The following is a 26,819-nucleotide window of genomic DNA, read 5'->3' as shown; positions in this document are numbered from 1 at the left end:
TCTTATTCGTGCGCAGTAGTTTATTTTGCAAAATAAGGTGACATATACAATGGAAGCTCTTAGCGACTAATAGAAATGAATTTGTGCAATGAGCGCAATAATTTACTTCGATTTCATTATGAACTTATCCCGAAAAAAAGCAGATGTTAGTATTACAGTTTTCTTTGAGTTAGCTTGCACGTTATAAAATATTAAAACACTCTCCGGAAGCGTATACGCGCGCTTTTATACGCTATGTCGATACTATATCGATTTTCCGTATTACATTAAACTCTTCGCATTATTCCTCTCATGCATAATATTACTAAACATAACTGCTTCAATATTTCTAACAAAGTAAAAAGTAATATAACAATCTTCCTAACTAATAAAATTACGTAGAACATTGTTGTTCTCATGGCGAGAAGGATCGTACAATGTTCTCGACAAAAAATAAATTTTCGATGGAAAGAGTTTAGGTATGGATATATAAGAAAACTATTCTACACATACAATTAAATGCGTATATGTATATTAGCGCATGAAAGAACGAATCTAATCATTTACGACATAGAAGGACGGACGCGTGTCTCAGCGGGTTTGCTCCGAATTTATATTCGTCAATCACATAAGAAAGATTTCGTAGCAATCCATATCGTTACCTTTTTCGTTCTCAACTCCTTCACCCTCAGAAACAACTTTAGATTTTCACAATCAAACATTAATCTGCACTTTCACGTAAACAGACAATACCTCACACATTTATTCTGCCCTGCAGATAAAATTATGTGTCATCCCGTGTAAAATTGATATAATATATAATTTTTATTAATCGTTGATCACACATTAACAAAGCTTTATTAAAAATATTTTTATGTTAATTATATTTTTAATATATACAAAAGAATTCAACAAAGGTAAGACGATGTGAGACAATAAAAAGTATAAGTTTATAAAAATATCATATTTCTTAATAATATAATATTTAATATAATATTTCTTAATAATATAATATTTAATATAATATTTCTTAATTAAAATCAAAGTCTCAGTAAAGTAAAAGAGGAACTATTAATTTAGACTGAATAAATACAGAATACGGTAAAAAATATAGAATTCAAATATAGAGTAGACAGAATTTCTAAAATTTTTAAACCAGAGAATATAGAATATTGTAAAATATGTTATGTTAAGACGAATATAATATATCTGCTTTCGCTTTGTACAAACAATCATATAACATCATTTTAACTGCGCGCATGCGCGTACGTGTATATATATATATGTGTAAAAGCATATTTTTAAAAAATACAGCAAACTCTTAATATACAATAATAATAGCAAAATAATTTCATCGTGAAGCGCTAAAGCGTGATGCGCAATTAATAAAATCGATCATTTCCGTAACATTTCTCCTATCGTTCCTCCTGATCCTGCATTATGAATTTAGACGATCTCTACTTTCGCAACTCCAACGCGTGTCAATTCTAAGTTCTATGACAATTTTCGGTATTTTCTATGTCAGCAATTTTATTTTGGATGTCGCAGTAATAGAGACCTGTAAATATCGAGAGAAAATGAAAGATTCCTTTTCGATGCTACTAGTGACCATGGGTCACGTTCAAAGATGCTGTCCTGTCCTAAATCGTATTTCGAAGTACACGGTACATCCCAGTACATGAGTGAGAAATATGTTATCGATAATCAGTATCAATATTCACGATTATATATGATATCTAGATCGCATACAAAATCCATATTTTCATGCATTCGCTTTTAAGACTAGTGCTAGTCTACAAAAAAAGAAAGTAAACTACATTCGTAAAGTTCGCGTAATCTAATTGCTACGATAGAAAATTCAAATGAACAAATCATTCAAATAAGATTCTGACACGATATGATGTTAATGTAAGTTAAATGTAAGATGGTATGATTGAAATATTCCGTTACAATGGTGTCTTGTAAGCGTACAATGTAATCATGACTTGCATAGAATCTACAATAAAATATCTTAGGCAGAATAATAAATTTTTTGATCTGATACTCAATCATATATTTTATTCTAACGTATTCTGACGTATATAAAATATAAAATATCCTGCAAAATATTCCTCACATCGGTTTTTATTTTATTCCATAGCGTTTTTGTACACATAATAAAAGATGGAACGGGAAGATGGTTCAATTTTCTGCACGTCTGCAACTTATTCCAAAATAGAAATATACAATTTTAATTTTTTGTCACAAAATCAATTCTTCTAGCTATTTTAAGATAGCGCTAGATAACAGAATTAAGAGGAGATAATTGTGACGTGAATACGTGAGAATAAAACACAAAATAATACAGAATATGTCAGAATAAAACGCGAAATATCTCGGAAAATGAATACTGCTTGCATATTTTACCTCAAAATTTGACAGAGGAAAATATGACATGTCTCATAAAGTATTCACTTACAAGACATTTCTTATTTTACTCTGACAATCAGCATACCAAATATCTTGTAGATCTTACGATATATATGTGTACATATATACATATATATACATATGTGTATGTATGTATATATATCGTATGTATATATATATATATGTATATATTTGGTACATAAGAATGATGTCTTTGGTTCGCGCAGGACAATTCAGGTTTTATTTAAAACACCGAAACCGTGTTCTCTATACGACTACATCCTAGAAACTGTCCTTACGAGTCGCTACGGCAATTCCGCAAATTTTTAACATCGTTATATTAGTTAAATTAGCTTCGAACATGATCTCGTCTAACGAAGCGTTATCATATCCGAAGGATGATTAAATAGTAATTATGAGCAGAATGTAAAAATTGCGAAATCTTACTGGTGCAATTAACGTGATTAATGCGATGCATGAGGGGATACATATATTGAAACAATATGTAGAGCAAAGTATAAATATGATAACAATAGCATGAGTAATAATACTTTTATAAAAATTGGAACAGCATCTAACATAAATGTCGGCGGACATATAATACATTGCTTTCTTTTCTCAGACACATTCGATATCATGTCGTGAAATTTTTCGCAAAAATTTTCACGCATCACGAAGATAACATTCGATAATGTTTGCAATATTCAACGGAATCATATAAAATTTGAAATATTGGTAACATAATGTTTCTCTGAAACATAGTTATACACAGACAAGTGATCATTATAAATATTCTTGCAAATTCTCTCATGAGATGCCTTAAGAAACTATTTTGGCACTAGAATCCACGTAATCGTCAAGTCTCAAGCGTCGACTTCACATCTCGAAACGCCTATAAAGCTAATAAAAAATGTTTAACATTGTGTGCGCGCATAACATGTATGTACGTGTAAGTGCTTTATATTCTATGTGCGTGCAATTTTCGTTATACCTATATATGTATGTACACATATACGTATACATATACATTATCGATGCATGTGTATATGCATACTGACTTATTTACTTAATGTGAATATTAGGAATGCAATGTTTTTTTTTAATTTCAAAGAGCTTATAATTACTACGATATATATATTATAATCGTTACGATAATGCTCAATCGAAGAATCTCAAATCAGAAATATTAATAAACGGATTGCCAATCCAAAATTCAGCACATATTGAATTTTCTTCATTGTAAAATGAAGGTGATGTAATCTATCAGTTTTCGCAGCAAAAATTTTCTATTTAAAAAATTACTAAGGTAACTTTAATAAATTTGTTTTGCAAAAATGTAGTTCAAGTAGTTAATTTTAGCGAATATATTCCAAGATGGACAAATGTTAATATACTTTTGCGCGGAAAGAAATGTGTTTATATAATATATATGTATAATATAACTACATATTTCTTGAATAAGAAATAGCAAGTTCAAGCGGATCGAGCGTGTATCTTCAAGTTAATGTTGATTTCGTAGTGTACTAGATAACTATCACAAATCGAGAGCGATATATTCCTATGCAAAATTGATGAAAAAAGATTTCTTATTTCAATGTTTTTTGATTAGCTCGTACGTTACGCTGCTACGTTAACACTAATCATTATCGCTTGTTTGCTTCAATCGCGAAAAGTCTCTCATCCGTGCGAACTAAACAACGTGGTCCATATTAAAGTCCATATCAAGTTTCGGAAATTATTGTACGTTGCCATACGACGAAAGAGAAACGAGACTTTTTGCAGTTACAAAACGCTGTCATACATCTGTTTCGGGCTACATGTTACACCCTTCGTCCGTTAAAGACAAATCGATCGCACTGACTCGATTGATCGATCCTGTGGATCTCTAAAGTGCCGACCAAAGCATGCTGTGGAAACGGAAAGTCTTCACGGCAGTCGCACCTCCCTTCTCCGATTCGATTAAATCGATTACATCTTAAACCTTAATTCTCGCACCAAGTTTACCTCGTCGTATGAGATTTATATATTTAGGTACTCGTTTAGGTATCCGGCTGATATCTGCGCGAAATGTCTGTCGCCAGGCAATCGCGCAGATGCGCAGCCGCGTGGTCGAGCGCAATTACGATACAATTCCGTTACACGTGTCCACTATACTAAGTAACATAATCCCTACGTGTACAGTGTATTAACTGTATTCGCTGCGGTTTTCTTCGTGTAATCCCTGACTAGTATCTTTCGTTGCAATTTATCCCGAGGACGTTGCATCCTGCCGATGATGACGACGACGACGATAGTCGGGAGACCGGTTCAAACTCGACGACGAGGGGTTTCCGTTCGTCTGACGCGCACATTAACTCTCCTTCTCCTCGATGGGACTCACCTCGTTCTGCAGCAGCTCGAATTTCGGGCTCAGGCTCGGGAGCATGCCCCTGGTGCTCGTTTTGATTTGGCTGTACTTGTTATAGATGTCGAGCGATTTTTTGCGATCCATCTCGAGCGTTTCCTCGATCAGCCGCGGCGGGATGCTGCCCGCTCGCTTGTGACTCGGCACGAAGACACTGCCTTCCGGCTTGTGGTCCGTCATCCTGTTCTCCTTGTGCTCCGGCGTTAGCGTGCCGTTGCCCAGCTTGCGCTGCTGCTCCTGAAACGCATCCTCCTGAACGTCGTCTTTCAGCAGCGCGCCGGTTATCACGGGCTTGTTACTCTCCACCTTGCTCGCGAAGTCGTTGCACAGAGCCTTCTGCTCCATGATCTCCAGTTTGTTGGGCGTCGTGCCGTTCACCTGCAGATTCGGATTCGATCGCACGGTATCCGGCAGACTGTTGATCTCCAGAGAATCCTCTCGCATCACAGCGCTCACGACGTCCTCCAGGGACGACATGTCTTTTGATTTTCCAAAGTACTCCTGCTGCAAGCAAATTCGTGTTACAGGAATCTTTCATCAATGACTGATACGGTGTCATTGATTGACACTGATGGTATGATGTAACAGAATGCAACAAGAGACTCGGTGAATCAACTGATCTCTCTGTTAACTTACACTTTTGTCCTCCTCGTCCTCGTCGCTGGTCAAGTTTCTCGAGTCGTCCAACAGAGTCTTCTCGATATCCGGCGACTTGTCGAATTCCACCCACTTGGATCGTCCCTCCAGTTTCCTCGACAGCACGTCGGACTCGTAGCTGCCACCGTACATGGGATACCCGAGATGGCCTACGTCGTATTCAACCTGATTGCCATAGCGGTAGCTCGGATTGGCGGAACCTTGACTGGATATCGAGAGATCGGATTGCGACAGACCGGTATTGGTGCTCCCAAATAATCGCGTATTTTCAAAACCTGTGAAATGACGAAACGAGAGGTAGATTCGCAAAATGACATCTGTCCGGTGCATCGTACGATGATGATTACCTAACGATCTGTCGTCCGGGATCTCCTCTCTGTGCACCAGAGCCTGTTGATCGGTAACACCGGCGGTCATATCATCGGAGGATCCTTTGTTGCCTTCCGTCTGCTTCCTATCGTAATCCGGCTGTACCTCCACCACGAACGAGTTACTGTCTTTATATCTCGACGTGGGCTTGCTTTCTTCCATCGTTACCTGGAAATCGAAATCGTCACGAAGATCATTATGTAGGTTCTGATACATAGCACTCCTATCAGCAGTGTAACTCTTTCAGCGTTAGAGCACTGTGCATCAGCTGAGACAATCGCTGTCTCTTACATTTATCTATTATTTATTGCACGTGAGTCGCGAAACTCCTCTCTCCTAATCACGGAATCAATTAGAGCAGCAATTTATTATTCGGCCAAACAGCCGTTCCAATTCTCACGGGAATCCGTGAGATGTATCTACCCATCGCATCTTTATTTTTTCTTTTTTCGGCCCCGAGTTACGGACCCGAATCGGCTCCACGCCTCTTCCTTGTTCAAAGGTTGGGGCACTTTATACACGTACGTGCGAGAAGAATGGATTGAGTGAGAATGTGAATAGAGCATTTGGAGGGACTGCGGCGGAAAATGAGGAGACACACGGTGCAAATTGAACGAGGGAGAGAGAGAGAGAGGGAAAGAGAGGGAAAGAGAAAGGAGCGTGTTCTAGTGTTGAAGAAGAGGAAGGGGTAATGTAGGTGTAAGCAAAGGCAGCGGTCCGCAAGATTTCGAGAATCTTCGGGAGGAGAACAGGCCTTCACGAGTAAGACGGGGCTGTAAGTAGGACGATAGGTGGGGGCGAAATTGCTCGGTAACCTCCGACCTTATAGGGTCGGCCAAGTTGGATAATTACGAATCTACTTCCCATCCGAAAAACGAGCCGACCGCTCGTCTCCGACCGCTTGTGCAAACTTTGCTGGTACATTTCGCCAATATTGGTAACAATATTAACAATAATGAATCAGAAAATTCTTATATTATAATAATGCACGTACCGCGCGTTCCTCCGTCTCCACGATCAGATGATTATTCTTGAGCGTGAGCGTGATGATATTCCCATTCGCATTTTTGCTGGTGTGATTACCAGAAGTGGTATACTCCATCACGGTTGCTGCCGCCGGGGCGACATTTACCTCCTCCATCACTTCCGTTTCGCACATATATCGGGGTACATCTAGGCCATTCACCAACTGAAACGCACCAAAATACAATCACGCAATAAAGCATGCGCGGAAATAAATTCGCGGGAATTTACTAATTCCATTACAATACTTTGTATATCCCGAAAATCGCGCGCTCATTCGTATGCGTGTAGCGAACTCCTCCTGCGCATTCTTGAAGCGACAAAAAGATCATTCCTTACTGTACCGACCATTAATCCGCGGGCTCAATTCCAAGCTCTACATTTGTAATTCAAGGCAAATTGGGTCTCCGACAATGTAATGATCCACCTCGACCGTACTTTACGCCTTGAACAGTTGCGTTTTCTTGTTTAAGCCTATATTAAAGTGTATGCAAAAGTTTTAGTCATTTTACTTTTTCGATTTTTAGGTGCATAATATATGCAACACAAGTCATCAAAATATTTTCTCTTGTTTTTTTATGATTTTTCCCATTTCTCGGATAATTCCGAATTCCTTAGCGAAAAAACTTTTTTCGTATCTTAGTCAATTCGTATCACCATTTCGAGAGTGCTATCCACTTAAAAGGTACTGCATCGATTGAAATAAGTGGTAATCCGAGGACGTCAAATTGGGTGGATACGTCACGTGCGGAAAAACTTTCCAAGTCCAAATGGTTTACTGAATACGAAAAGCATCTGTAGCTTTTCATTACTCATCGCGTTCACTATTGTTTTCCAAAGTTATAAATTTATCATTAAATAATAAATTTACAAATTTTGATGCCAACTCTTGAAAAACGTAAAAAACGCGAGAATTTATTTCAAGTTTAAATAATAATACCAGAGCACCGAAAAAAAAAGACTAAAACTTTTGCATACACCCTTTTGCATATTTATATGCAGCCGTGGAATAGAGAAGTCACAATTCTCAGTCCTGTCAGAGGGTCTTCTCGGCCCCGAGGACCGCTTCGAGGACCACGGGCTGTAACAGTGGTGATTTTTTCTCGTGAGACGCGAATCCCGCTCCGCGGGATGTGCCGGGATATTTAGTTACAGCCGAGCGCGGTGGCTGTGCGTGCGCGGGGGGGTTGTCCTAATTTACGAAACGCACGCGGCGAGGAAGAACGTCTCGTTCAGTTTTTTATCTATCGCGTCGCGAAAAGCCATCTCGCATGCAAGTAGGTGTTTGCGTACGCATTCACCTATACGCGCGCAGATGCATGCCGGTTACGTCGTTCTCCGAGTGCCTTGTGCCAAAGGGTACTGAACCTGACCCAAGGGGCATTGCTCTTGCGCTGCGTCTCTCGTCGTTCCTTTTCTGTTAGATCGCTACACACACACACACACACACACACACACACACACACACACACATACGTACACCGGTCGTCACGTTAGCCAAAGCGAGCAGGTATCATTGCGAAGCTTGACTTGGTACTCGCGCGGATGGCAAGTCGAAAAACCACGTACCGCCACGCCGGCTTGTAAAATGCGCGCTTTTACGCAAATGTGCTTATTTAGCGCCGTCAAATGCGCGATGTCAGCCTAAATTAGCCAGATGAGATCCGGTCTGCACTGTAAAAGTGTGATCCTCGGTACATCCTCGGACCATAGACATCCAGCAAATCGAGCCATCGCGTAAACCGCGTGGTAGCTTCGTTGTCGGAGGCATATAAGATTGATGAACTTTCACGTTAGATTGCAAATCAAATTTCTTTTACTTCCACGTGAACTTCAGTGATACGTAAATCGTTACTCTTCTCAAATTTTAAGGTTCTCGGGCGAGCTTTCCAATGGTGTGCAAATTAATTCGATGCTCTCTTTTGAAGAAAAATTTAGTCTTTATTTATTTTCTTTTTTCCCTGAAAGGATTCGTCAGCCGGATAAATGGAGGAAATTATTAGAAAATAATATTGAATGTTGCGAAGATTAATTTGTTTATTATTTTCTTATAATAAAGGCTCGATTTCTTCAGAAACAATATCGAATTAATTTATACATCTAATACGTATTACATAACATACGTAGCAATCGTTTTCGCATTGCAGGCCCAGCGACACTTGTCGCTGTGTCCTCATGTCGCGAAAAAAAAAGAAAGAGTCGCATAGACGAGTTCGAACGAGTTCCAGCTGTTGTCGTTCCATATACTTCGGCCTTTCACCTTTGCCGTGAATCGGCGAGCCGGATATTGTTACTGAGTTTCTTAGAATCTGAATATTCGCCAAGAAAGACGCAAAATGTGTTCATTGTCTCGTATCACAGTCCTCTTTTCTTTGAGAAAAAGTGATGGTCGTAAACATTGCGAGAGCTAGACACGATAAATAACGTTTTCTCAAGTTTTTTAAGCACCTTTCGACTTTCGGATTAATTAATGTTAATTTATTAACTGAACGTAGAGAATTAGCTAAATTTTTAATTGGCTATGTAACGTCTGACGTCTGATCATTTCCGGATGAATCCCGCGTACAAAGTTAATATGTATCAGTGCTGCAGGAATAAATTTGTCGGGCGTGCTCTCGGTTTGTTCTACGATTGAGTTCGTTGAGCAGTCATATCGCCACTTCTAGCAGACGCCCAAGTACTAAGCACTCAAGGACACTCGTCTGGTTTTTTGCTAACACCGTTAGAGGTTGCAGACGGTCACGACAAATGAAGGACACATCTAGACGTTCTAGCAGCAATTATGTGGCAATTGGCAAATAAATAGAAGTTCTGTGTCGCACACGTACGCTTGTAATTAATCATCTTTTCTCTTGATGATGTAATATCACACTAAAAAGAAAATATGCTTTCTAGCATATATTATAATTATATCAATTACAGAGAATTAAATGCATAAACAAATTAATAGATTAAACATAAAAAATAAAAAAGGAATTAAATAAGAAACTTAATTAAAAATAATTAAAAGAGAGAGCTTTTTATCTACTTATTTCTTTTGATGAGCCGCAACTATTAAATTTTGAAATGTTCTGGTTTTACTTATTTTACAAAAGAAAAAAAAGAACAATCAACCGAGAAAGGAGACATGGATTAAATAGGATAGAACGGCGAATGGAACGCGCATTAGTAGAGATACTAAAAGTAGTGTGAATATTCGATTCGTGACGCATCCTTTAACAATACCGTTAGAGGTCCCAGACGGTCAAATCGAGTCTAGTCTTTCTCTATCCGCAATAGACCTTAACTATTACAAATAGCCAGCCACAAACTGAATAGATGCGACCTTGAGTTATATTTCATTTGGAGTAGTCTACACTTTAATTATACATCATGATATCTTTCCCAACCGATTAAAACTACTAAGTACGTTAGAATAATCGTGAAATAGAAATGATAGAAAATTTAATAAATTATATTGCATTTAATATTAGATCGCCAGGGCTACGTGGAAGACTCTAGAGAATTTATTTAAATTCTATTAATTAATATTTGCATTTGCAATCCGTTAAAGCTAAATGTGAAAGGCTAGCGAATGAACATACGCGATATTTCATCGTCGAGGCCAGGCTCTAATGCGTCATTCAGAATTGATTGTGAATGTTTGATGCACCAAAGCAAGAGAAATAATGACCTCGTCTTGATGAATTCAAGGCTCCTCGATACGATTTGCACGTATCGCATTATTTCCGTATGCGCTGTTCGTGCTATTATTTATGCTAAACAGCAATATGCCAAATATAAGTGTCTATAAAATGTCTAGAAATTTACATATTCATTATTTTAAAAAAGAAACTATTTTTTAATTAAATATACACGTGGTATATTTTATATCGCTCGAGAAATTTTAATTGCTAAAAGATCGTGAGCGTTGAATTCGGATTGTTAATTAGAAAAAAATAGCAACGAACAACGCGAAAGAGATAAAATTACTAAACGAAACGGCGCGTCAGCAATTTTGCTAGCAGCGTCCATTATATTTTGAAACTAACACGTCTGCATTTTTTCCTTATAGTGCTTACATTATTAATGTCAGTTTGGGTGCTCATGCAACATTTATAGCCGACAGTTTCAAAAAACGACAGGCGTGGACTAGCTATTCGCATTTGTTTGACCTGTATGATAAAAATCGTGCCAGATAAAAAAGTAGTAGCGAACGGTACACGCAAACTGCTTTAAATCCCATTTTTCTATTTTCGCAAGCAAATATGCAACCAACTTGAGAGTTTGATATCAAAATGCTTGTGATGAGTAAAATATCTGACTGCAAGAGGGGTGAAAATACAAAACTTTTTTTCATAGATTTTTGTACGTTAAAACAAAATTGCGTGTCGCAGCTATTAAAAAGAGAATTATAATTGCAAAATTGCTGTTATGCTAAGCGATCTTGAAAACCGATTGCTATTCGATAACTTTCAAGATCATTGTGCTGTTTTCGCAAGTTAAGAAACGATTTTTTCGGAATCACTTGATAACTCACAATTGCTATTTTTGAAGAACCAATTCTTAGTAGGGAGAAAAGAGAGATAAAGAGTCGTGATTTTTTTCTATCAAACGTGCGATACGAGCTGCGAATAAAGCTGCAGTTTTGGAGTCGCATTCGCATGACGACGGTCAGCGAAATAATATTGACATAGTGCTGGCAAATGAACAGAGACCTCCTTATGGCTCGTAGTCGAGATAAGCTAATCTCTATCATAGTCTGGTACGCCTCGCGAACGTATAGCAAACAACGGGCCTTATCATTTTATGGCTACGTCATTCGATAACTGCGCTTCGTTGTTCCGTGCTAAAAACCTAAATTTGCAACTCTGTCGTGGTGTAACATTTCGATTGTCCCAAGTACTGTATATCGGAGAAGTCATTGTTGCGATACCATTTTGCGTAATGGTTCGTATAAAGCCGTAACTAACATGAAACTGTTAAAAAAATAATAGAGTAAAATATCAACTGTTGACATGTGCAGCATTCAATTACACGATACGATTAGCAAGGAGAACGAGTCAGATAAAAACGGGGGAAGTAGAGGGATTAAACGTGAATAGGGATGAATCGAAGAGAAGAGGAACAGCAAAAAGAAGAAAAAAGGGATGGCAAATATTTTTTGCTGGTCACAGAGCACGTACGTTCCTCAGCTTTCCATCGAGGATTAAACGATTCCTATCGGTTCTCCATTAAGCCCGACATTCTACGGAACATTGAAACAATTTGAAAATTAATATTTATCTGGAGTACTTGACTCATCGTGGTCCGTATCTATCTATATCGATCAGAATAATTTAACGATCGAAGGAGGCAAGGAATGAGGAGAGAGAATCAGGCGAGAAAGATAAAGAAGCAGAATGAGCAGGAGAGAGCGAAAGAGAGCGAAAAAGAGAAAGAAAAAAAAGAGGATAGTGTGGAGGAAGGACCAAATAATCGACTATCCAAAGGGGTCGGTGGCTAAATAACTATAATTTCTTTCGGAGCTGGCTACAGTTCGGGGTTCGAGCGAAATGGACAATACGTAGGATAAGAGTAGAAAACCAGCGTGGGGGAGTGGGCAGGAGGGATGGAAGAAAGAGAATAATAATAAGAAAACGAGAGGATGAAGGAGGAGAGAGAAGAGAAGGCAAGAAGAAAGGAGAAAAGGAGGAAGAGCTCGCGCCATCACACCGCCCGGATGGTGGAAGCGAAATGTGACGGGAGGATAGGTCTCACGCGCGCGCGAGGCTGACCAGAAGAAATATAGAGAGAAAGAGGAAGATAGACAGATGGATAGATAGATAGAGAGAGAGAGGGGGGAAAAGAAAAGAAAGAGAAGGAGAGAGAGAGGGCCGAGAGAAAGAGAAGGAGAAAGAGAGAGAGTAGAAGAGAAGAGAGACTGACGAGTGGTGGGATGAAAGCGGACCCAGGCGTACGAGTGCAACGACCCCTTCGGTTAGGTCAGCCACCCCACGGACACGATACAACGCGGCGAGCGGGTCCGGTCGGTCGGACGGACCCGCACGCATGGCCAGAAAGGCGGGTGCATGGACACACGGCCGAATAAACGGGTGGTTAAGCGAGACACACCGATGGACAAATGTACGGCCGAATAAGCGATCGCGTGGATAAGTCGCGGCGAGAAGTCGCACGAGAAAAGCGAAGGAGCCCGCGATAATGTCGTAACCGCGAGTTGATTAGCGAGATGATGATGGCAAAAAAATTTCCGTCCGGCTCCGCGGATGGAGCGGTCCCAGCTAACTACGTGACGCGAGATTGTTGCTGAAGAAGTGGCAAGATGAGACCAAAAGAAGGGAAGAACAGATGGCGTGCATTTGTCTATGGTAGAGACACGTTAATGAAGAAAATGACTTGGATCAAGTGTTGAAGATCGCTGGCATCGTATTGTTGACGTTTTATTGGCAGAAATACATAATATATATATATATATTATGTATCTGTATATATATATATAGATACATATATACAGATACATAACATGGAAGAATGCCTGATGCATGCTACTAATGATCGGAGATTTCGTTCGAACATGTGCATTGGATACATCCGCGGACTATCGATAACCATAACGAAACATAACGCAATGAATGGATATGCCTATTCTATTGAGAAAATGACATACGATATGCAGCAGTATCGAAGAATCCGCGCGCAACACGATCCACAGAAATCGATCGAGTTCTGTATAACGCTCAACGACCGCGAAACGTCTATTCATTGACAAGGGAACAACTCGCTTCGTGGCATATAACTCTGCATTGAAAATCTCAAAATCCCCTTCGTGCACTGCAAACTCCATCAATGTTGCCTTGTTCTAACCGATTCTTCGCGCCGATTCCTCGCGAATCCCAATTCCACAAAGAAGCTATTCTCCAGTTGATCCGGCGATTTTCCACGGATACTCAAATACGCCATTTATATCCAGCTCTTTATATATCCACCACCAAATGCAATAAAAATACCCTTTCACGTCCATTTTACGTCTCGCGACTAAACGGGAGCGCTGAGCAAGGCGGGCTAGCCTTGATCCTAATAAAGCCGCTCCCGACAAAAAGCAGATCCCTAGAGATGTGTCACTCTCAACTCTTTTTCCTTTTTTTTCTCTCCCTTTCGCTCCAGGTTTCTAATCACCCCTTAAATAGCCGATAACTGCACGGTTCGTTCTATTTTTTGCGGGGATTGACGCGTGTATCGTATCGTATCGGCCAGACTCTGGACTCGAAGCGTCTCTACGAAGCGTCGAGCGTCTAGCGGCGCGCGAGCGGTGCTCGGTCGGCCGCCGAAGAGCGAGGGGGAGATCAGCAACGGCCACAGTGGCATAGGGGCAATCGAGGGCAACGCACCCGGTCAGCCTTGGCATGAATTGAGTCTAGCAATGCGAAAGTAAGGTTGGCCGGCACATTAACGCCCAGTGACCTAACTTAGCTCCATCGGCTCCGTGGCGCGCATTTCCCTTGCCGATTTTATTTCAGCGCCCGTGCTTTTTCTCCCTGGTGAGGGTAAGGAGGTGAGAGGGGGAGGGGAAACCACGTTCGATCAAGCTAGTTTACGCTGGTTCTGGTTTCTGGACAAGCTCTTCCACCGGAATCGCGAGGTTTAAAGCACAGATCGCTTTCTCTCGCGGCGCGCGTGCGTATGCGTGTGTGTATGCGTTCGACAAAAACGGCGTTTAATATGCATACAGTCCGCGCGCGCGCACGGACGGAGTTTCGTCTTCGCGATTGCAAGATGCGATTGGTCGTTTAAAGCCAGTACGAATAAATAGTGTGACTCATGAGGAAAGTATGTAGCACGTACATTACTTTTCTTCTCTTTTCATTTCGTTCGAGCTTTATCAGCGATGCGATGCCCGATACCGCGATTGATTGTATGAAATCGCACGGTGCCTCGTGTTTAGAATAAAAATGAGTAGTCATATGCAATCTGACGCGTTCGATTGCACTCACAGGTACGAAGCTGATTTTTTCGAGCGTATTTCTGCACTCGAAATCACTTTCGATATTCCGGGAATAAAGGCGTGATATACCAAAGTCCGCCATTTTTGTATTAAATTTAAGCAGTGTTTCTTCATCAGCTTGACTACTCTTGTTACATGATAGAAATGTTAATACAGTGCGAAGAAAGATATTTAAGGAATGTCTCAGAGACATCAAACTTTCCTTCAGTGTTGTATTCGTTGTCGAGAAATTTGATGATTCAGTCTATTAGCGCCGCGTTCTCTTTTACTAAACGCGCTTTTTTTGCAAGGTACTCAATTTTAAACTGCATTACCTGCATAGAAAAACATTTCTGATTAAAAACGTTAAAAGTCACAAAATACGACGTTTTGAATTATATGTATCGTGTGAAGGAACAATTTTTTTGTGGCGGATGACAGAAAGAAAATATCTGATGTTCAGTTAAAGGATGAATCGTTTTTCAGTATCTAATATTTTATCGCGCAGTATGTATCTGAAAATATCGCGACGGCATAAAGACCAGCCAACGAGTTGAAGCTAAAAGAGTATCGGCACGAGTCGTAGAGTAAACTGACTATGCGTAAACAATGACACACTTTCTCGGCACTCTGTCGTATCGCTATATCCATCCGCGTTGCACATGTAGTACAGCGATCATTCGAACGATTATTGAAATCCAAGACCCGTATTCGGAACGCATTTATAAAAGGCCTCTTTCAGAGGCCGCTCTCTGCGCATCGAATGAAACGCTGGCTCGTATGTTTTGAAGTAAAGGAAAAAAGAGAAAAAAAATTACGAGTGCACAAAAAGTGCAATTAAAACAATTTCGACGTATACTTGTGCGTGTTTGGCCGCTCACGCGTATGCAATTTTGCTTCAGCATTTTCAATAGAGAGTCTCTCAATTACTCGAATAAAATGTTGCGTTCAACATTTTTCGACCATAAGACTATTCAGTTCGAGACCGCAGAAATCTGCGAAGGGACCCAAGGCGATCGAGGAAAGCGAGAAGGCGATGGAAAAGGAAGGAGAGTCGGTGTAGGATATAATCGTTATGAACATGGCCAAGTTGCGGTGAGAAGCGTGCGGAAGCGAGTGCAGCGTGCGAGGCGAGAGAGAAGCAATGAAGGTGCAGCAACTAAAGAGCAACGGCTCTAGAGAGAGCGGGATAAGCGACGAGCGCGTGAAAGTGCGATTTAGAGGGGAAGAGGGAGGACAGGCCACGCGGATACGTAAGTAGCGCGCGAGTATCGAGTGGTGGGGGCCTAGAACGGCCGTGGAAGGGGTAGCGCGCCGTTTTTGAAAAAAGCGCAAGCCTTTAAGAAGGCTCGCGGTGCCCCCCACCACCGAGTACTACGCGGGCAACTAGCGACCGACATAGACAAGCGCTGCGCTTACTATTACCGGAAAATAGTGCGGGTGCAGCATTGGGACTTGGTCGATCGCTGTGAAAATTCTTGCAAGCTGGATGCGAGTGAAAAGCCTACTCTGTTTCTCGAGACGACTCCATCGAGTTATTCGAGTGTTTCTTTGTGTTCTTATAGGAATATCACTTTAAAGGATAACACTACACATGTGCAGTTTTTTGTGCTTGTTGCTGTGCTGATTTGCCTTTGGTGCAAGTGTAAAAGGTGAAAGAATGAGCAAATTTGTTGAAAAAATAACCCCGAGGTAATTCGAAGCTTTGATATCTGAGCAGCCTCAGGAAATTTGATATTTGTACGTGAATGCAAGCTCACTTTTACAACTGAAAAAATTGTTTTTCTTCTTATTTTCACTGAAAAGAAAGAAAAATTTATTTAAAATTGTTAAAAAACGCAGAGATGAATATCCGATGCATCACTATATAAAGTATACCAACTTTTCAAATACGCCGGTGCGTTCTTTGCGATTAAAATTTAAATTAATTTAATCCTCATATCATCTTGCAAAAGAGCAAATGTTTCAACATAGCATCGGGTGTATCAAGAACGGATCTGAAACTTGCATTGCTGCATCAGGAAACTGGAAATGATTGACCGCAATTTTATTAGAAAGTGCATGTAAAAAAAACGATGAGTGGCGAAATTAGAGAGAGGCGGACAACTCGCGATACTAATGACACCGTCGCTTGGAAAGAAACGAATTGCCACGCATGGAAAGCTGGCCCGGTTTAATTGCAGAAGAAGTCAAACACCCGTATGCAACTTTCACCGATGCCTGTGTTTATGCATTATATGCCCTTTTGCTCTGCAGCTCCGATAGAAGCGAAGAAAAAATAATGATACACAGAAAGTACGTATTGTATACTTCGTGCAAAATGGAACTTTCTTGAAAATATTATTTACAAAATGAAACTTTCTTGAAATTATAATTTACTTCAGTTTCTTATCAAAAAATTGGTTTTAAAGATACGCTATTAACTTAAAGTTTCGGACTTCTGATGGACAATAGTAGACGGACAATTCATACGACATCCTGTCTACTTTGCATCTACATTATCGCGTCTATCCTTGATGTTCATTCAAATCAACGGTGCGCTATATTGGAATAATGGAGTGCATTTTTTGACCTTTGCGCATCGACATTTGCATGTGCGCACCGCACCGGGGGGTGGGTCATGCGAAACGTAATAATAGAACGAAAACAATTTGCGATAAATATGCATCGAGAAAGACGCGAGAGAAATTTGACTAAACGCCGTTATCACGATTGCATATGCGCGAAATTAAAATCAGGTCAATCCCATCGTCCTCGAGCCGAAGAAACGCTACGGTATTTTTGGCTGAGTCATACACACATACGTAAATAATAATGTGTGCGTTATGTGTTTGCAATATGTGCTCGCCTACACACGGCAGCGTGCAGACGTTCGCTGGCTTGCTACATTATGCTACATTATGGCTTCTAACAATATGCAACGCGCTGTCAATTGGTAGGTGCAAAGTTAATGGATTCCTCTACGTAAGCTCGGCAAACGCGGGTTTATTGGCCACGTGCACGAGGCCTGGACGTGAATCGTTGTAATTCGTTTGCCTGCCTGCCTGCAAACAGATTGCAACAATCAATATTCCATCGCAGATGTGACAAAAAACAAAACTGGAGAAGGCGCGATGAAGTTGAAAAGTTTACAATTTCGTGGAGCAATATTTCGCACAAAGAGTGCTTTTCAATTCTGTTTCTAATATTCCTACAAGTTCAATTTTCAACATCGTGAAATATTTAGCGCCAGTACTGGAATCATATCATCAGAACACGCGTCGGTTCCACTTGTGTAACATATGCAAAGTGGCTTGATATATCTAATCTCTCCGATAATGAAATAGTCGATCTTAGTCCTTATCTCTCTACGCTCTTGACGTAAAACTGAAAAACCATATCGTTCGCTGTTATTTATATTTTGCAATAATTGTCATAACTTTCGATACACCTTGCCCAGTTCTTTCAAAACTAGACGTCTAAAAACCTCTCACTACCACCGTTAACTGCTTTAATTCAACCCCATTAACTCGAATTTTAAATCAGCGACTTATCAAACGCAAGTTGTACGGTGTTTCGTATTACGGTACTTTATGAGAAAGGTTTTAGCCGGAAGAGAGATCCGTGAAAAAAAAGAGAAAAAAAGATCGGCGAAAGAGCGAAGCGAGACGAATGACCGGCGCAACGGCGCGGCGATGCATCGCTATTAAATGCAAAGCGTTGTAACGGTACATGTGTGGCCATAGATTTCGACTTCTCGATCGGCGCGCGTCTGCTTTTTGCACGTGCGATCGTCTACCGATAGCACGACTGCTGGCAGCGCAACAACAATCGACGCCGAGCAAGACGGCGCAGGGTGAAACATTCTTACGTGAACCCTGCTGCGCAATCTGGGGCAAGTTCTGTAAACGTTTGCCGCATATCCTATTACGGCACAGCTTGAAGATTTAAACCAAGGCCGACGGTATTTGCGTGGTTACTATGTTATGTAAGCTAATCGAGCATGCATACGAGGATCAAACGGGCGTGTATCGATTGCATTAAAGTTCATAACGTTCTTCCCTATCAGGCGCTAACCGTAATTTTCTTCCGCGTTGGGTCATCTGTGTCATTTACCATTTACAGAAAAAAATCCTTAATTACGACGAATGATTCACGAACGGTTTGGCAAATCATAAATAAATAGAATTGACCAAACTAAAAAACAAAAGCAGAAATAACGATTGTTTGGAGAAGTCATTCAGGCTGCAGCGTGATTCGTAGCGACTTTACATCCCCTATTTGTTACCGGATGTCTCTCGCGTCTCTGAGATTGTCGAGGAGCTGTTAACTTACGTCTTGCGCGGAGAGGACTCTCGTAGCAGCTTGAACGGGAACATTTCCGGGATGTGAATGATGATGCTGAGACTCGACTGCGTTATCGCAGATACAGACGCTCTTGTAAGGTAAAACGTTCCCGCTGTTCCCACTGTCGCCTTGGTATTTTCGCCACACATGCCTGCGAAACGCGCAAGAATTCAGGCGCATATTAAAAAGAGCTATCATACTTGAGAATTAGCATACCTGATGCCAAAGGCGATCCCCAGGGTGATGATCAGCGGCAATAACGTCGATATGCACGCGAGTAAAACGGTTTGTATGTCTGAAAAGCTGGTGAGGATACCTGAAACGTAATAACCATAAAGTTCTTCAAGTGAAAGCACGATAATAACTTGGGTCATTTTACTAGCTGGCGATACGTAGCGTCGTCCCATGATTATTCCGCCGAAGTTTATGCACGTACCACGTTCTGGTGGAAGTATAAAATGCTTTTAATAACGCAAACACATTTTCAGCGCAATAGTCGAGTTTTAAATCGTATAAAATAATAACTCCCAACATTGCATCTTTCGCACGTTGATTACAAACCCCAACCGCGAGATCGACTACTCGAAGTGATACTCGAAAATTGGGAAAATAAAAGGCATTTTACGTCGCGATTATTGAATTTTCCATTAGATTCTCATTCAACGGAATCGAGAAAATCCGCTCTGCGTTCACTCGAAAATCCGCAGCTGAGAGATCACCCTGTCAGCCCGAGGGCTTTTTCGATCGAGCCGACAATCGTATCTCCCAACTGCTCCGCAGTTGCTCTTGGAAACTAATTAATTTAAAAATCAGATATATTATTTGCAAGAGACGCCAAGGTGGTTCCGATGAAAGTCCATCAGCTGAAGCTTTAAGACCCAACCGCAGCAACCGGTTGGAATCCGCGTTGCGAGGAGAGAGTTAAAGCCACCCTCGATCGCTATCTTTATCGAGCGCGTACATTTCTTCTCCGTGACATTGCTACTTACTATGATCAAACTCATCATGCTCAACGAGATGCTCCGTCACGTTGTAGACATGATGATGCGGTTTGACAGTAATGACGGCTGCAGGGTCGCCCGTCATCACCGTGGACGGATTAGTCGGAATCGTCGTCTCGGCGTTAATTGCGGCCGCGACCACTGTGGAAGGCAGGAATGTCATCGACGTAAGATTCAGCTTTCTCGCCGTCGCATTTTCGGCGGGTGTCGTGTGATTGTGTGTCATCGTCTCTGCCATTTTACCCGGACCCGACGATACATCACCAAGGAATTTCCTGGCCAAGTGAGTTTCTTGTATCGAGCGGGAGGGTCGGTGCGGCAGTCGAGCTGATCACAGCTGATCAGCTGTAGTCCTCCGTTCCACGATCATGATGTTTGTCTTCCTGTCTTCCTCTGTCTTTTTTGTAACTTACTTTACTGTACTTTGTTATCTATATCACGCAATCCTGAATCAGTTTATCGCAAGGCGTCTTCCGCGCTTCGCGGATAATGGATGTTCGCGAAAAGTGCAGGAAAATTGCTCCCGGATCAGTTCAGTGTATCGCTAGACGTAAACTTCACTCATTTTCGTATATATGTGTACATAGATATATGTAGATGTACATGCAATTGCCCACGCACGTCATTTCACTGCTGACAAGCTTTTATGACGGGAATGAAATATTAATGCAGCGCGATAAGATATTCGTTGAGGTAACGATGATGTCGAGTGCCGTGTAGGGAAACATTACGCTCAGGGGACAATCCCGTTGTTGTAGATTTTTCTTTACATTGTCAAATGCAGCTCTCACCCCCCGCGGTGACCGATAGTACATTTAAAAAATGCCGATCGATAAGCCGCATGAGGGAATTTACGGTCGAGATCTCCTTTTCAGCTGTATCTGCTCGATCCTCTTTTTCTCTTTCTTATCGCTTGCCCTTTTAATACTCGCATGGCCATTTATCGTAAATGTCGCGCACAGGATTCATTCATCTCCTGCCGACGACTTAAAACGACGACGTATCCCTGCAACAGAGAATGGTGTTCCCAAGTTAATTACAAGGGTAATTAAAATCATTCCGCTGGAGGGGAGGCCGCCGGATTTTCCCTCGCGGGAAATTTCGGAACACCGTGTATAGGTAATTGCGCTTTAAGATTCCGGAGTACTGTAAGCGCCTTATACATGCTTGTAAACCGGCGATTATGCCGGTCGATACATACACGAGCGATACATACACCACGAAAAGCCCACAGGCGACAATCTCACGCACACAGGATCGCCGTTCTCGTTATTGCGATGGATATTCAATGTACTCGATATGCCGTGTAGCGCGCATAATACCGTCGTGTATGCGACATGTATATATATATATATATGTGTCATGGCCTGTTTGACGAACTCGCGTCTGTCGCGCAAAGTGCGCCATAACGCCATAGCTGCAACATTCTATGCAACGAGGACACGAGATACGTAGGGATAAAGTTCAATCTGGCGTTAAGCAGCGCGCTTTTTTGCACGGTTCACGACATCCCGGGTTATCCTATTCAGAAACGCTGTGATAAAGTAAAAATCAAAATTACGCCGCGTTTTCACATCGTTGTTTTCACGGCGTACTTGGCAAGAAAAATGCATGTGTAGGTGAAACGTAGCTCCGTGTTTTTTGTTTTTGAGCACATAAATGTGTACATGCACGTAAATGAAAATATTTTTAAGCGACTGAAATCTGTTTACTTTCCTTCAGCTCTGATTTTCTATAATAAACTTTATCTAATAACTTGTCAGGTTTCGCGTATTTGTAAGCATATTAACAGAATTTTAATAAGCATTTTAACAGAAAATTAAACAAAAATAGGATAGATGAAAATGAAATGAGATCTGAATCTCTCATCATCTGAAAATCATAAAAAATACTGTGTTACCCAATCGTTGTACAAGTTTTCTGGGATTTCACTTCGCGACAGCTTATGTCCTAAACTAATTAAAAGAAAATAGAATACATGAAAAAGAAACGAGCAAGTTTACTGGAATTTCACCTCGCAATAAATCACATCCCAGAAAAATTCAACAAAAATAGAATTAAATGAAAATGAAATAAACGTCTCAGAATTTTTCACGTTTTCTGGGATTTTATTTTGCGACTGATTATATCCTAGACACGGACATGGAATCGCGCATCTGTCATGCGGGCGTACATCATCCAGATCATAAGCCGCCTTCTCTTTCCTTGACGATCCCATCTTTCGGCGAGGCGGTCGTTTCTCATACGCCTTGCTTGCATCGGTGCAATGTCCGATGAAAGAAGGAATTGGAAGTAGGGAGGAAGGGAGAGGGCTGCAAGGTCCAGGACCGCAGTTTGGGTAAAACCGTTCGACACGCCACGGCAGTTCTCTCCTCTAGATTCTCCTGTCTTAATCCTCGACCGATCGTAAAACAACCGATGGACATGCGATAGCGATTACTCTAACCGAAACGTTTACGATTTGAGGAATTTTAGTTGCTTCGATATAATTATCTCTGCTAGCAAATTAAGTGATTTACGTTAATACATGCGTTTTTCGAGTGTTGTTCATGTAGCGTATATTTTACAGTTTGCATAATATCCCAAACACGATTTGTATCTTTATGGTATATAAGTATGATAATAAAAACGTATGAACTTGATACTATTTTCTCTCATTTCTTTCCTTTTGCACATGTATATGTAATAGCATAGCCTTAATTGAATAATAATCTAAGTGAAAAATTGCATAAATAATGAAATATACCTGATAATGTAGATATAACAGTACAAGCTATCGCACAATAACTCGCCATTTATAAACTTGCCTAAACGCCTAGCGCTTTAAACTCCACACGCGCACAATTTTGATCGTCAAAAGTCGATAACAGGCTCTACCCAAGATACTTTATTTCATTTGCAGTTTGACATGGAGCGCTCAAATCAATCGCAGAGTGCCTTTCGCAAAGTGCATTTCCTTTGATGAATATCTCCACAATTTATGCTACTTTTCTAATTACGCTCCACTTCAAAATTTTAATCGTGCATTTTAATCGAGCGTTTCAAATTAAACGTGATAAAACGTATATTATAATATAAAGCAAAATTCCAAATATGAATTCGATAATTTATTTTAAAACCTTCCCGCCTTTACGCTCTCGCCCTTATCAATCACGCCATTAGAATGAAACAATAGTGTAGATTTATAGGAACTTGACGAGATATATATATCCCGACTTCTCCCCATGGATTGTTATTTAAAGCCGACAACGGGATAATTACATAAACCAACTCTGTCGGACTTCCACATAGGCGTCGCCGAAGACCTGAGAAGACTTTTCGAATTTACTCGCTACGCTGCTCCTGACCTTAGAGAGAGCCTTTGAACTTATGCCGCACCGCGCGATTCCATTTTTTCATGTACCATCCAGTGACCTTTAGGGCGAACACGCGAATTCGAGGATGCGGGAAACGCATCCGGGAAAGCGCAACGTGCAGCTAGCTCTACATTCTCAGTCGGATCACGTAATCGTCGTGCAAGGATGAGGGATTCTAGCTACGACGAAGAACCGTATGCGGCTACGTACCGATTACGGTTTCCATTTTCCGGAGCGGAGCGGGTATGTACTCGAATCAAGCCGGATGTGACCCGAACGGGGGTGAGAGACGATGAGGCTGGTGACCATCCAGGATTGCGACAACGATTGCGACACCGGGATGTCGACGTTCCTGGGATGACGTTAAATGGTACACACCTCTGATTGAGCCGCCGCGGACTTGATACGGGTCGCGAAAGGGAGGCTGCGAAACTGAGATGAGACCAGAGCGCAACCCCCGGTGCGCGCGCGCAGCATCCCTGGAATATACGGAAGCAGCCCGGCTAGACCAAGGGGTAACCCTCGGGGCCGCGCTTACTCGTTACTTGTCGAGTCGATGTGATATCCGTCTCTGTTCTTTAACTCGGTTGCTTGGGTGTGTTGAACGTCCTGCACAGATTTAGCCTTAATCATGTACTAAACAAAATTCGTTGAAAACCTTCCTATCAACTTGGGAATTCAATCTGATTCCTGAGTATTTTTTTAGTTTAGCTTTTTTTTCTCGAATTTCTTCTTCTTTTTTCATTATCCGAGATCAATTTCGAACATTGTACAAAATCGCGGTTTCCAACGAAAATAAATTTATTTAGTTTATGATAGCTTTGTCAATTGTATTTTTCCAGAGTTAAATAACATCGATTACTAGTGCTTGTAAAATGTGTTGTTTTAATGTGACAATATAAAAATACTTTTTATTTGAAAAAGGAAACAGGTTTTATTACGTACAAATAAATTATATTTTATTGAGAAATATAACATCTTTTTTATAATTCCACTGAAAAAAAAAGAATTCATATTTTCCTACACATATAAGACAGAAAGACAGCAAATTACGAAGTAAAGAAAATTAGAAAATCAAAGCTCGTAAAATAAAACTTTCCATTAAATCTTACCGAAGGAAAAAAGATCAATTCTGCCCTCAATAATCTGTCTAATTGGGGAGAAATGTACTGACACTTCCATCAATTATTTTTCACTTCATTTCAATTCTCGATTATAGAGCTGACATGTTGCTCTAATGCAACTTCTTGCGCGAGCCGTTTCAAATTAGGATTGTGGCGATATCTGTTGGTGCAAGGAGTGAAGTACGTCGCACTTGCTCGCTCATTACACGACACGCACACACGCACACTGCACACCGTCCAACACAGCTCCAACTAACTACTCCACTCCACATAGTGCAGAATCGCAGAATGGCACGCGCGGATAGTTGAGGCTTTTTATTCACTTATTTATATTTTTTACGCCGCTTTCGTGGGTGATAGCGATGGCGTCGACTTACATCAAGGACGAGACAGGTAACGATCAATCATTATTCGTTTCGTCGCAAGTCGAACGTAGACCCGTCGACGGAGCTCTCACCGGTTCTCTAACCTCGTACGTGTAAACAAGCGTAAAACGATCGGTTCGGTGTAATAATAGATCGTTCTTTCTTACGTGCTATAGTTAGATAATCAATCTTGGAGAGTTTTCGCACATGTTACAAACGCCGCAGCCGTATCTTGATCCCTGCGCCGGGAGAGATCCCGCAGAAAAAAAGTCTCGAGCGCGATAGTGTACTGAAACTATACAAATATTACGTTACCTTAAAAGCATTGAATCAGCTTAAATAATAGATTAACTGGATTATTATTGGAATTGATTAACTGGATTTACTCCTAAAACTGTTTCGCTTGTTGAGCTAATTCAATCATTAGAAAACGTACTGCGGTGCTACCATAAACACAGACTTTTCCAATATCAAGCAGAATATTTATGTAGACTCAAAAAAATATGGTATTATTTTTATTTCAGGTACTTTTATCCCAGCGAGCCAACGGCCTGATGGCACGTGGCGCAAGCAACGGCGCGTGAAGGATGGATATATTCCTCAAGAAGAAGTTCCATTGTACGTTTCGTAATGTACTCTTCGTTAACCTTTAATTATTCAGTAATTACTGATTTTTAATCTTGAATCATCTGGTTTTTGTCTGCAGATACGAAAGTAAAGGAAAGCAATTGGTAAAGAAACCTTTGTATCCCGTGGGTGCTAGCCCGGAATTCATAGCCGAGCATAAAGCCAAGCTGGAGGCTCTAGCAACAAAGAACAAAGTAATACCGGGTGCACAAACGAAACCTCAGGAAGGCTCGAAAAAGAAGAAGAAGAAGAGCAAGTCGAAGGCCGCTGAACCCGTCACCGAGGGCTTGTTCAAGATGACGATCTCGGAGCCTGAGTTCCATAAAGAAGTTCCGGTCCAGAATGACAAGCCGCCCTGCGCCACGAAACAAGTTACAACAAATAATATAGTTAAGGACAATTCGAGCACCGCGCAGAAAACGACGGCCGATCCGCAGAAGAGATTAAAAAATCTCCGGAAGAAAATTAGGGAAATCGAAGTGTTAGAGGACAAAATCAAAACCGGCGCGCTCAAGAATCCCGACAAGGAGATACTTGACAAGGTCGCGCGGAAAACAGAAGTCACAAAGGAGATAAAGAGATTAGAAGCTACTCTTTCATAGAGAGAGAGGAGAGAATTCTCTCATCCATCCAATTAGAAATTTCGCGCCATCGCGCGAAAATATATGCGATTATGAAATCTCGTCAATACGCAATACGCAGACCATCATACAATCATGTATGAAATGATATGAAACAACTCCAATTTTACAGTCGATAGTCACGCGACAATTTTTAATACCGTATCCATAATCATTTTTTTTTATTTAGTCTCAGTGCTTACACCAGTAACATTGATATATACCTTTATAAGTACGTATAGCGATGTTGATTGTGACGATTTTAATACATGATCAAGTATAGATGCACGTACATAAGGATACCGTGAAAGTTGTAATAAAGACAAGAGAAATTTTTAACCGAGTTGTCTTCTATGTGTGCGTCATTACTTAATTTAAAGAAAACAAAAAAAAAAACAGTTTCGGGTAGATTGAGACATCAGTCGTGGTGATCCAAGAAATGTATGCAAATGTTTGTGAAATTATATATATATATATATATATTGTATATAAATTATATTAAATATTACATCTATACATATACGAACTATGCACACAAGCACACATGTCATGTTTTTAAAAACAAGTGAATAAATGTCCTCAAATTTATTGCATGAAGA

The 26,819-nt window shown here is 40.7% G+C and overlaps 2 protein-coding genes across 3 annotated transcripts; one reads left to right on the top strand and one right to left on the bottom strand.

Annotated features, from left to right (window-relative positions):
• LOC105280320 lies at positions 1–24,010 on the bottom strand. 2 transcript variants are annotated; one of them, XM_011340772.3, is made up of 8 exons: positions 23,695–24,010; positions 20,117–21,134; positions 19,344–19,443; positions 19,116–19,278; positions 6,813–7,007; positions 5,797–5,986; positions 5,429–5,724; positions 1–5,296 (listed from the first exon to the last, which is right to left on the bottom strand). In XM_011340772.3, the coding sequence occupies exons 2-8, from the start codon at positions 20,364–20,366 to the stop codon at positions 4,739–4,741; spliced, it is 1,752 nt and encodes a 583-aa protein (XP_011339074.1). In that variant the 5' UTR covers positions 20,367–21,134; positions 23,695–24,010; the 3' UTR covers positions 1–4,738. The 2 variants fall into 2 exon arrangements, with proteins under 2 accessions (XP_011339074.1, XP_011339075.1); XM_011340773.3 differs by having other exon boundaries at positions 1–5,293; positions 23,695–23,997.
• Positions 24,011–24,831: 821 nt separating this feature from the next.
• On the top strand, positions 24,832–26,814 carry LOC105280319 (partner of Y14 and mago). The gene is made up of 3 exons (XM_020031990.2): positions 24,832–25,001; positions 25,498–25,591; positions 25,680–26,814. The coding sequence occupies exons 1-3, from the start codon at positions 24,971–24,973 to the stop codon at positions 26,200–26,202; spliced, it is 648 nt and encodes a 215-aa protein (XP_019887549.1). The 5' UTR covers positions 24,832–24,970; the 3' UTR covers positions 26,203–26,814.
• Positions 26,815–26,819: the final 5 nt, after the last annotated feature.

Source organism: Ooceraea biroi, chromosome 1 (genome assembly GCF_003672135.1).
Source record: "Ooceraea biroi isolate clonal line C1 chromosome 1, Obir_v5.4, whole genome shotgun sequence".
NCBI lineage: Eukaryota > Metazoa > Arthropoda > Insecta > Hymenoptera > Formicidae > Ooceraea > Ooceraea biroi.
This window is presented reverse-complemented; position numbering and strand designations above follow the sequence as displayed.

What these genes read in the sequence shown, in the direction of transcription:
- LOC105280319 (XM_020031990.2), top strand. Translation starts at nt 24,971, where the DNA reads ATGGCGTCGACTTACATCAAGGACGAGACAG. An exon ending in TTACATCAAGGACGAGACAG is followed by an intron (nt 25,002 to 25,497) that starts GTAACGATCAAT and finishes TTTTTATTTCAG; the next exon opens with GTACTTTTATCCCAGCGAGC. An exon ending in CCTCAAGAAGAAGTTCCATT is followed by an intron (nt 25,592 to 25,679) that starts GTACGTTTCGTA and finishes TTTTGTCTGCAG; the next exon opens with ATACGAAAGTAAAGGAAAGC.
- LOC105280320 (XM_011340772.3), bottom strand. Translation starts at nt 20,366, where the DNA reads ATGGCAGAGACGATGACACACAATCACACGACACCCGCCGAAAATGCG. An exon ending in GGGATCGCCTTTGGCATCAG is followed by an intron (nt 19,279 to 19,343) that starts GTATGCTAATTC and finishes CGCGTTTCGCAG; the next exon opens with GCATGTGTGGCGAAAATACC. An exon ending in CCCGGACGACAGATCGTTAG is followed by an intron (nt 5,725 to 5,796) that starts GTAATCATCATC and finishes GTCATTTCACAG; the next exon opens with GTTTTGAAAATACGCGATTA.